This window comes from Dipodomys spectabilis, unplaced genomic scaffold (assembly GCF_019054845.1).
Source record: "Dipodomys spectabilis isolate Male_0828 unplaced genomic scaffold, ASM1905484v1 ptg000069l, whole genome shotgun sequence".
NCBI lineage: Eukaryota > Metazoa > Chordata > Mammalia > Rodentia > Heteromyidae > Dipodomys > Dipodomys spectabilis.
Genome location: NW_024870746.1, coordinates 11,769,347 through 11,781,339, shown reverse-complemented (window position 1 = coordinate 11,781,339; position 11,993 = coordinate 11,769,347). Strand labels below are relative to the sequence as shown.

The 11,993-nt window shown below is 41.4% G+C and overlaps 1 protein-coding gene across 6 annotated transcripts in view; it reads left to right on the top strand.

The window, feature by feature from the left end:
- The window catches only part of Mia3 (MIA SH3 domain ER export factor 3), a 49,171-nt gene that overhangs the window by 15,740 nt on the left and 21,438 nt on the right, over nt 1-11,993 (top strand). For 2 of the 6 annotated variants that reach the window (XM_042681344.1, XM_042681342.1), the window contains exons 5-7: nt 470-628; nt 3,977-4,122; nt 10,665-10,796. In XM_042681344.1, the coding sequence (XP_042537278.1) occupies nt 470-628; nt 3,977-4,122; nt 10,665-10,796 (437 nt within the window). Of the gene's footprint in view, nt 1-469; nt 629-3,970; nt 4,123-8,846; nt 9,107-10,664; nt 10,797-11,993 lie in introns of those variants that run through there. The other 4 variants (XM_042681343.1, XM_042681341.1, XM_042681346.1 and 1 more) reach the window with 2 other exon arrangements.

The window sequence follows — 11,993 nt, the reverse complement described above, 5'->3', positions numbered from 1 at the left end:
TTTCTTCTTTGGCCATTAGAGGATCTAATGTTTGAAAGGCACTTGGGCAAGCTATTCACTTGACACTGGCTCTGAGACACAAGCTCGCCTGTGAATAGAGGAGAGAGTTTGTGTTGTTTCTAAGTAGAATAGGCTTTTCATATTTCTTGACTGGAGTTCTTTACTGTACATTTATTTGTGTGGGTATACATTGATTTGCCAAGAGAAGTTAGGCTGCTGAAGTCCTTTCCATAAATGTATGGAATTTATTTATGAAATACTTTGGAATAAGGCTCCCTTTGTAAATTTGACAATGCAGCTCAGTCATATTTCAATGGTGTAAGAGAAATGGAAACTCTTTATCTCTCTGCCTGGTTATACTCAGGGGGCATCTGGACATAGGGGCCAGTGCCCTGGAACTGTGTGCCATGGGATGGGCTGAGTGGATGGTATCAATCAAAGTGGCTCACTGCATTCTTTTCTCCTGAAGAGATACAGCCACCCCATGAAGATAATTTCCCACAGGAGAACACAGAGCTTAATATACAACTTCCTGAAGAGCACAGTCTCTTGGATCAACCTGTGACTGGAGACATAGATTCCTCACAAGTGTCCCAAAAGCTGGATACTGAGAAAGATATAGTCCCAGGTAAAGCTTTTACTTTTTCTATACAAAGTAGAGGCTTATAGAAATAGTTGTCACTAAAGGTAAGATCAAGAACTAGGTGCAGTTGCTCACTCCTGAAATCCGAACTACTTGATAGCAATCAGAAAGATTGTGGTTTGAAGTCAGTCTTGGGGAAAAAGTGAGATCCCTTTTCAATGAACAGGCCTGGAATGGGGTATTCACCTGTCATCTTGGCTATGCATAAGGCCATATATAAGAAGATTTCAGCCAGAGACCTGTCCCAGACAAAAACATTGAGGCTCTACCTGAAAATTAACTAAATAAAAAAGGGGAGAAAGGGGCTAATGCTAGAGCACCTACCTGCCTAGAAAGTATGAAGTCTTGAGTTTCAACCTTAATACTTCCAAAACAAAAAGCAAAAGTAAAATAAAACAAGGTAGGAAAGAGAAGAGAAGAGAACAATCTAGATGCGTATGAGTTAAAAACAAAACAAAGCAATCCCAGAGTAATTGAGAGAAAAGTGTGATAGAGACCCAAAATAAGAAAGAGACCAGAGGCTATAAGTAACCTACAAACCAGTTTGCCTATATCTGGGTTTTTAATCTAAAATATCATTCTTCAAAGGCTGAAGGTGCAAACACTTTTCAACTAGACCAAGAGCATCAGGAACTTTGGGGGTGGGGACAGTAATTTGTGGTTAAGGAACCCTCTAAGTAAGTCTGGCCCCACACAAGTTTAGAGTTTCATGTCCTAAAAACACATATTTTGTGGTGGTTTTTTGTTTTGTTTTATTTTTGTCCTGGGGCTTGAACTCAAGGACTGGGCTCTGTCCCTGAGCTTCTTTTTGCTCAAGGCTAACACTCTACCACTTGAGCCATAGCGCCACTTCTGACTTTTTCTGTTTATGTGGTACTGAGGAATCGAACCCAGGGCTTCATGCATGCTAGGCAGGCACTCTACCACTAAGCCACATTCTCAATTCTATGTTTTTCACTTCTTTATTTCCTTCAATTGGATGAAATTATAATGTAGCTCAGATTCTTTTTTTTGATTTGCTGATTCAGCAAAACAGCACTTTTTAGGATACAGTGAATAGCCCAGATATCTTTAATTCTGTATCCTTATAGGAAACAATACAGAATTTTGAAGTCCAATATAGACTGCCACTTGTCAATAGTCCTTGAGATGGATATTTTCTTTAAAAAAAAAACCAAAACCCAGTAAGCTGTGGCTCATGCCTGTATTCCTAGCTTCTCAGGAGGCAGAGATCTGAGGATTACAGTTTGAAGCCAGTGCAGGCAGGAAAGTCCATGAGATCCTTGACTCCAATGAAGCACCAAGAATGTCAGAAGTGGAGCTGTGGTTCAAGTGGTAGTGCTAGCCTTGACCAGAAAAGGCTCAGGGACAGCATCTAGACCATGACTTCAAGCCTCAGGACCAGCAAGAAAACAAACAAGAACAAACAAAACAAATAAACAAAAACACCAAAAATCCTCAGTAATAGAAATTTTCTAATTCTGTGAAGCCTCTCATAAATTTATTCTCATAAATCAGAATAATATGATGACATGATTACAGTTTTGTGTTATTAGTAGTAGTAGTAGTAGTAGTAATAGTAGTAGTAATAGTACTGTGGGTCAAACACAGTCTTGTGTATGCTAAGTGGCAGCTCTTTTACTGAGCTGTATCCTCAGCCATTTTTGTGTGTGTATGTGTGTAAAGATTCTGGTCCATAAGAACAGTTATAATATTAGTGTGAAGAACTGTAGTCCTTATAACACTGGGCCCCAACCACCACTGCTATGGAAACATGCACAAGTATAGGGAAATTAATAGTGAGAGAAATTTGAGAAGGAATGACATATCAAAGGTCTCCCATGCCCCAGAAGATAATAGTCCAATATATTACCTTCTGTTACTGAATCCTGTTTGAGCTCAGAAAGGTTCTGTGCACTGAAAATGATTCCTCTACCATTAAGATTTGTTAGTATCTTGTTCAAAAAAAATTTTTTTTATAACAGGAACAATTCTGCTTATAGAATTAAGAGCAACACAGAATGTTATCAGTCTTTTTTTTTTTTTTGGCCAGTCCTGGGGCTTGAACTCTGGGCCTGGGCACTGTTCCTGAGTTCCTTTTTGTTCAAGGCAAGTGCTCTACCATTTGAGCCACAGCGTTACTTCTGGCTTTTTCTGTGATTAATTGGAGATAAGGGTATGATGTACTTTTCTGCCTGGGCTGGCTTCCAGCTGTGATCCTCAGATCTCAGCCCCCTTAGTAGCTAGGATTACAGGTGTGAGCCACTGGCTCAAATCTTTCCAAATGTCATATCATGCATCTCAACATTTGACAGGCGGGGATACTTACCACTATACTAACGAGGACAACCCCTCATCTCAACATTTGAGAAGCTGACCCAATTGGAAAATTCTCTCCAGATGTGAAATTCATAGACCTATAACAAGAGAGCCACTAGAGATTCTCAACTTCTCACTAGTCTCATGTTGGACTCTCGGCTGTTTAACCAAATGCATCTAGCTCATGTAACTCATACTGAAATCCCATCCCTCCCTTCTCCTGTGAAAATCCTCTCAGGTAGACTGGAATTCAAACTCTTTCCCAGAGCCTTTATGGCAGGATCCGGACTCTTATCTCCAATTAATCACAGAAGAAGCCAGAAGTAACGCTGTGGCTCAAATGGTAGCGCACTTGCCTTGAACAAAAAGGAACTCAGGTACAGTGTGCAGGCCCAGAGTTCAAGCCCCAGGACTGGCAAAAAAAAAAAAAAAGACTGATAACATTCTGTGTTTCTCTTAATTCTGTAAGCAGAATTGTCATTCACCTTAGATTCTCTTGGCAGTCATTTACCACATTCTCTTATATGTTAGGGTCACATGTCCATTCAGTAAGTAATTACTGAGTACCTGCCAGGTGTCAGGTCAGAGGTTGTGCTAATCCTTGGTGAGTTCTACCTGCAAGTCTATGGAACAAGTCTCATTCTGTCAACTCTTCTGAAGTTTCTAATACAGTGCTTTTCAGCACAGAATCTTTGCTGAATGAAACTATGGCTGTATAATGAAAGCGTAAATTTCAGTTGCTCTCCTCCCATTTAGCATGAGTAAATATTGTTTTAATGGCAGTTACATGGACAGGGGAGCGCTGGGAGGCTAGGGAGGGCAGTAGAGTAGCTGGAGAACTGTTTATTTTATAAACCGAAGGGTCTGATGGCTCTTATTAAGATTCTGAAGTTTCTTTTCTCTGTAGTTTCTTTAGGAGAACCACATATCCTTTGCATTCTGACTAATATTTAGCAAACTGTCAAATGAACTTAAAGCATACAATAAAGTATTTGTTTTCTCCCTCAATTTTAGGGCTACTTACAACTGAAGTTACTCCTGTTGATTCTGTTGACACAAAAAAGCAACTAGAGACAATTGTGGAAGAGCCAGCAAGTGTCTCACCTTTGGAGAATGCAATCCTTTTAATATATTCAGTCATCCTTTATTTAACCAAGATGGTAAGTTTGATACAGTTTCTTAAGCTACAATGTTCCTTAAAACTATTTTTAATTTGGTTTTGAACATGCATGTAATGAAGGCTTTCATATGTCTTTATAATAGCAGCTCCTGGTCCTCTGAAGACAATCCTAAAATGAATCTTAGGTAGAAGGCTTTAGTTAAGGATTCTTTTGTGTGTGTGTGTGTGTGTGTGTGTGTGTGTGTGCTTGCACATGTGTAGTTTCTGGGGCTTGAACCTATGGCCTGGGCTAGCTTTAAAGATTCTTTGTGTGTGTGTGTGTGTGTGTGTGTGTGTGTGTGTGTGTGTGTAGGTGTATGTTGGTCCTGGGACTTGAACTCAGAGCCTGAGCATTGTCCCTGAGCCTTTTTTCCTTAAGGCTAGCACTCTACCACTTGAGCCCATGGCTCTACTTCTGGATTATTTTGGTGGTTAATTGGAGATAAGAATGTCATGGATTTTCCTGCCAGCTTTGAACCGTGATCCTCAGATCTCAGCCTCCTGAATAACTAGGATTACAGCTATGAGACACTGGTGTCTAGCTCAAGTTAAGGATTCTTGATTTAGTATGTGAGGAGGATTTGCTCCCTGCCAGGGTTGGGCAGATACACATCTATAAAACATGGTTCTTTTCATCAGGACATTTCAGTCTATAGCAGGGAGATAAAGGCATTCACAGGAAAACACGATACGACAGGGGCAAGAATAGAAGTGTGTATCTGATCATGGGATAGTTTATTATGATTTGAAGATGATAAGATTAGAATTAGCTGAGAGATACATTTTAAGAGATTCAAAGGACAAGTGGGAGTTGTCATTTGGTTTGTTGTTGAATAGAAGAGCTCAGGTGGAGATGGAGGCAGTGGGCAATCAGAACAGGAGACATGGGCTGGAAAGGTGGCTCAGTGGTAAAGTGCTTGCATTGCATGCATGAGGCCCTGGGTTCGATTACTCAGCACCACATAAGCAGATATAACCGAAAGTGGCGCTGTGGCTCAAGTGGTTGAGCGCTAGCCTTGAGCTGGAGAGCTGAGGGACAGTGCCCAGGCTCAGAGTTCTGGCCCCACAACTGACCAAAACAACAACAACAACAACAACAAAATAAATAGGTAACACATTCTGAGAGATGGAGGCTGAAGGAAAGATGGAGAGATTAGGGAAGTTGTAAGGTGAATGGTAGCTATTGGAAGAGGGCAAATAATGAAGAAAGTTATGTGCAATGATGTGTGATATTAAGCTGTTCATGGAGGGAATCTTTTCAAGATTTCGGCAGGAATCAGATCTGTTTCTTCGAAAGAGTCATTGATGACAGATGATTTATTCGGACTGATCTTTTGAGAAAGTGAGTCAGGATCCAAATGAGACATTTAATATGTTTAGAAGCTTATCTAAAGCTTTTTTTTAGGAATTGGCTCCCTCTTCTGGTATTTGTTGATATTGGACACTTTTTTTCTGGTTCAATTGGAATGAGCAAGCTTTCAGAAGTTGAAGGCTAAGGACAGCAGGACTGCAGAGCTAGTGGTTTTTCCAGCCAAAGTAGTTTCTTGAAGGTGCTGTTATTTCAATGCTTGTATAGGAAAGAGGGTTATTGTCTTCTCTGTAAATGAGTTGTGACTCAGAGTGATCTGGTTTCTGGTCCCAAAGTTATAATTTAGAAGTTTGGGCAAACTACTGAACTTTCGTTGTTGTTGTTGTTATTGTTTTTAAATTGGACTTAATATTTTTACATTTGAACATTAGCATAATTCAATATATGTATACATTGTTTAATGATCAAATTAGTGCAATTAGCACTTCAGTCTCTTCAAGCATTACCCTTTTTTGTGTGTGTTTGGAATTTTGTACTCTACTAGTTATTTCAAATTATACCATAGGCTTTTTTTTTTTTTTTTTGCAGGGCTGGGTATTACACTCACTGTTTTGTGCTTGCTAAGCAAATATTCTACCAATTGAGCTATACCCCCAGTCCTTTTACTTTTAAGTTCACTTTACAGATAAGGTCTCACTTTTGCCTAGTCTAGCCTCAAACTGTGATCTTCCTGTGAAAACCTGCCTGCTAGTTAGCTGAGATTACATATATGTACCACTGTACCTGGCCTTATAAGTTGTTTTAACCAATGGTTATCTTACTGTACTATAGAAAACCTAGAACTTACTCCTTTCTTAATTGTGTTTTGGTGCCTCTCTTCTAACTTCTTTCTGTCCTTCCTACCATCCTTCCAGGTCTCTACTGACTGCTATTCTATTCTGTTCTCTACAAGATTGATATATTACAAATTACTAAACTTTAAATCCCAGCTTCTTTATCTGAAAAAAAGATGAAAATATTCATATTTTTCTTTTTTTTTTTTTGGTCAGTTGTAGGGCTTGAACTCGGGGCCTGGGCACTGTTCCTCAGTTCTTCAGCTCAAGGCTAGTGCTTTACCACTTGAACCATTGTGCCACTTCCAGTTTTCTCTAGGGGGGGGGTGTTATTGGAAATAAGAGTCTCACAGAATTTGAACTGTGATCCTCAGATTTCAGCTTCAGCCTCTTTAGTAGCTAGGATTACAGGTGTGGGCCACTGGTGCCCACTACTCCTCTAATTTTTTGGGTTTTTTTTGGTCGGTTGTGTGGCTTAAACTCTAGGCCTGGGCACTGTCCCTGAGCCCTTCAGCTCAAGGCTAGCACTCTACCACTTGAGCCACAGTGCCACTTCAGGCCTTTTCTGTTTATGTGGTGCAGAGGAATCGAGCCCAGGGCCTCATGCATGCGAGGCAAGCACTCTACCGCTGAGCCATCTTCCCAGCCCCATCCTCTAATTTTTTTTAAGGAATCAAATGATTTGATAAATGTAAACTGTCTGGTGATGCACCTGACAGTTTAATCTTCCTCCTTATTTTTATTTTGATCATCACATTAAGCCAGCTAGAGAAGTCATACTTTATCAGAATGAGCCATCACTTGAAAAATTTAACAGCCTCCAGATGTGGGAGGAATTCTTCATCATATATTTCTAGGTATATGCAGCTTTCTCCTCTAGGTCTAGATTAGGAACACACATGTGAGATAACAGAGGGAGAAACAGACATAAATAGCAAAAAGAGGCCCAGTATTACAACATTACCAAAAATGCATTTTGATGGCTTAATACGTTCAGGACACAGTGGTAGTAATATCTAAGACAGACAAAGCATAATTCTGATTTTTGGAAGGCTTAAGAGCTTATTAAATATAGATGGTAACTGGAGAAGTGGAGGCTATGTGAATTAGTTAATGTGAAGTTTCAAAGAAGTAGTTTTAGTTATCTTTCAAAGAAGTAGTTTTAGTTATCTCGTAGGACTTGGGAGAAATGGACGCTGGCTTGACTGAATGAACTGCACCAGAGGTCAGATTCATAGGTCAATTGCTGATCACTACTCAGAGTCTTAGGGTTAGGAGAGATGTTGGCAGGACTACGTCATTGACAAGAAGTTATGAGACCTGTGCATCTATCTGTTGTTCCCAGTACAAAGTCACTGATCTTGGCTGGGTAATTCATTCTTATATTGACCCATATTTCCCTCTGTGTGATATCCCTTATAAAATCTAATTCAACCTAGCTACTTGGGAGGCAGGGTCAAGAAGTTCAAGTTTTGAAGCCAGGCTGGGCTAAAGTTACCAGTGAGACCCTACCTGAACAAACAAACAAAATCCCCCCAAACTAAAAGTAAAATGATGGGGGGAGGGTGTTAATGGCTTATGTGGTAGAGCACTTGTCTAACAAGAGGCCCTGGGTTCAACTCTAAGTAACACACACACACAAACACACACACACACACACATACACACACACACACACACACACACACACACACACGCAGATTTCTACAATGTAATCCTTTAAATATTTGAAGTTATATCTTAATTCTAATTTTTTTTTTAGTATTTACCATGGAAAATGTTCAAACCACCACAACAAAAAAGCAGAGAGAATAAGGTGACTCTAAATAATAATAACAACAACAACAACAACAATAATAATGTGGTGTACATTTCCAAAAGCTGGAAGAAAGGATTTCAAAAGTATTTGGCCCAGTCATGGCTCACGGATGTAATCCTCCCCCCCCCTCCCCATCTCAGTCTTCTGTGTAGTTTGGGATGAAAGGCGTGCATCACTGCAGCCAGTTGAGAAAAGGGTCTTGAGAAGAGGGTGTCAACTTTTTTTCTCTCCAGGCTGGCCTCCAACTGCAGCGCTCCAGGTCCTCAGCCTGCCAGGTAGCTATGGTTACAGACCTAAACCACTGGCATGGGGCTAAGGCTTTTTAAAAGAGTGACCAAGTGGAGGTCAAGAAGGGAGAAGTAAGCAGAGGGCTCAAGTGGGCTGGGAAGGAAGGTTTGGTCCATTCTGGCTGGTGGTCCTTCAGAATGGGGCAGGAGAATCGTCTCCGGTGTGGACATTTGGGGGCACGCTGTGGCATAAAAACAATCCATTCTCAAAGGGCCCGAGCCCCAGCGCATCTCCCCGGCTCCCAGCCTTTGACCTCTGGGTAGCTCGCTGGCTGCCTCAACGCCCTTTAAAATCACAGGTTGTCAATCCTCACTGCCTCTGCCCCACCCCGCCCCTCAGCTCCCACCCCCGCGCCAGGAGTTGGTTGGTTTCACCCAGGCCCCGCCCCCCGCCGCCCTGGCTCCGCCCCCCAGAAGCAGGCGCCTCGACGTCCGCCCTGGGCATTATTTGATGACGCATTATCCTGGTGGCGGAAGGCGGAAGGTGCCGGCTTCTGGGGAAGGCGAAGTTCATTCCCGGTGCCCGCCCCCCCTGGCCGGCTCCCTCCGGAGGAGGAAACGGGAAAAGTGGAGGTCCCGGGCCGATCCGCAGGGACGCGTCGCCTCTGCCCCGCCGTCCCCGCACGATGGACGCGGTACCAGCCACCGTGCCGTCTGTCACTGCCTCTGCGGGGGATCCGGAGCTTCTGGGCCCCCTGTCGGTGCTCTACGCCGCCCTCATAGCCAAGCTCCTGGAGGTGATGGTCCCCGCACCCGGGGGGCGGGGGGACACCCCCGGCTCGGGCGGGCAGGCGGAGGGCGGAAGGACGGACGGGCCGACCGACGGACAGGCGAACGAGATGGCCCCCCCCCCCCCGATCGAGAGGGCGAAGAAGCGGCGGGCAGGATGTTTCTGGGCTCTTTAACGAGGGCTGGTACCTGTAATTTGAGAAGCTTATTTATTTATTTATTTATTTAGTAACGGAGCACAGCGTCCGGCGCTGTGTCAGGTTCTAGAATGCAGTCGCAATCCAAACAGCGTAATGTCCTGTGGGGGGGGGGGATGGGCCAGTCTGACAGTTAGCAGGGCACGACAAACCGGCTGGGTGATTAACCGGCTAGGTGCTGTTGTAACGCACTGTCTCTGAGGAAACAGTTAAGGCACTGAGTTTTACCTAGGACAGTTACCTTCGGAGCAGTCCAGCTGGACCAAGTTATCAAAAGTTGGCTGACAAAATTCTTGTCCACTTATCCAATGTTTATATAGGTTAAGAGCCCCCTAACCAATGTTTAAGAACAAAACGCCTGGAGGTCTTTCGTGCACATTTTATACATTGAAGACATGTCATGGTGCTTCACGTGTGAATGTAGCATGAGAAGAGCTTTGTATAGACAGGTAGCATTTCTATTTCTCAGTGATGAAATGTGATGACACCTCTTCCATCTAACTAGAAGTCAAACCTATCAGATTTTATTTTTTTAAAATAATTTATGGAAGGTCAAGTTTAGGTACTGGCAGACTTCTAATTGGCTTCTTCGGATCCATTGATTTAAATGTAACCAGTCTGTTGGAATTTTATTGTTGAAATTCTATTTGTATATATACCTGTTAACTAATCCGTAAATTGTAATAAATATATTTGCAATCATTAAAAAAAAGTTGAGTGAACTTACTCAGCACTTGTTTATATAAGAGTAGAATGGAATGAAGATATAAACTCTTAGAGGAATGACACATTAATTGGGCTTTTCAGCATCATGTTGATTTTTGGTTTTATTTGTACCCATAAATAATATCTATTATACATTAAAATGTGTGTGTGTGCATGCGCGCGCACCCTTGCTTGCTTGCTTCCATTCCCTCCCATCTCTTCACCCCACCTCCACTCCCTTTTTCTATTGGAGTTTTCTGCCCAGACTGGGGCCTTTGAACTGTGATCCTTAGATCTCAGCCTCCCCAGTAGCTCTTAAGAGGTGCAAACCACCAACACTTGCTTGTATGTCTCCCCCTTCCCTTCCTTTCCTCTCCTCTCACTTTTTTGTAATAATAATGAATCTAAGAGCAAAGTACAATTCAAGGCATTTCGGCCATCTATTAGCTTATTTCGAACTGGAAATATAACTTAAAAGATGTTTAGATTTATTATACTTCAAAACAATGCAAGCCAAACAGGACAGGGCCTTGCTCTTTATTGAAACAGGAACTATTTGAGAAGATTTTTGAAGTGGTGGTTTTCTGAGTTTGGTTTAGAATGTAGAAGGCTTTGTTGTAAATGTAAGGTTCCCCATTTATTTTGTCTAACATGTCTATTTCAGCTAGTTGCCACTTTGCCTGATGATGTTCAGCCTGGTCCTGATTTCTATGGACTACCATGGAAGCCTGTGGTTCTCACTGCCCTCCTGGGAATAGTTTCATTTGCCATTTTCTTCTGGAGAACTGTTCTTGTCGTGAGTAAATTAAGTGAATATATACTTTGACTCATAAATACATGGAATATTTTGTAATCAGACCTTTTCACTGATATTTTAAGTTACTGACATAAAAACATAAAATGGCTAAATTCAGATTAACCTTGTAAAATAATTTACTGTAGTTTTTGTGTTGATAAACACCTATGAGAACAGTGGATATATAATCTCAATAGAAAAGCCAATTTATAAATCTCTTCTATTAAAATTTAAAGGATTAAGTAAGATGAATATGCACATGTTAGTGCTTTGGGGGATTTTTTTTTTTTTTTTTTTGGTGTGGGTCCTGGAGCTTGAACTCAGGGACTTTGGCACTGTCCCTGAGCTTTTGTAGCTAAGCTAGCCACTCAACCACTTAAGCAACAGCTCCAGTTCTAGCTTTTTTGGTAGTTAATTAGAAATAAGGAGGTTCATGGGCTTTCTTGCCCCTACTGGCTTCAAACTGTGGTCCTCATATATCAGCCTCCTGAGTAGCTAGGATTACAGGTGCCCTGTAGCTTTGGGAATTTTTATAGCCATTCTGAAGAGTAGTTTAATACTATCTATCAGAAACCTTGAAAATGGGATAGGATATATAAAAGCAATGCATATTATCCTGTCTAGTAATCTATCTTAAAAAGAGATGAGTAATCTTACATTTAAAAACCTTGTATAAGAATGTTCAGTATAACAGTGTTTATTAGAGTGAGAACTTGACACAACATAAATAACCCCCAGTAGGGATTATTGTACATCCATACAATGGGGTATTATTAGACAACTTTTTATGTTTCAAAGTCATGGAGACACAGAAAATGCTCATAACAAAGTGAAGTAAAAAAAAAGTAATGTAATTAGGAAAATGTAATTAGGGAAAATTATTGTGTATAAATGAACTTTGTAGACAAAAAGCTTTCAGGTTGAAACTTTGTGTCTCAGCATTAGATGAAAAGTATTCATTTCTAACAGTATTTTTTTTTTTGCTTATGTGGTGCTGAGGAATCGAACCCAGGGCCTCATGCATGCAAGCCAAGCGCTCTATCACTGAGCCACTTTCCCAGCCCCTTCTAACACTATTTTTTCCTATTTTATCAGACCTATCATTGTTAATAAAATTTGTCTCCTATACAATTGACTGTAAATATTACTTAAAAAGAAGGGCCTTTGTGGCTCAAGTGGTAGAGCGCTAGCCTTGAG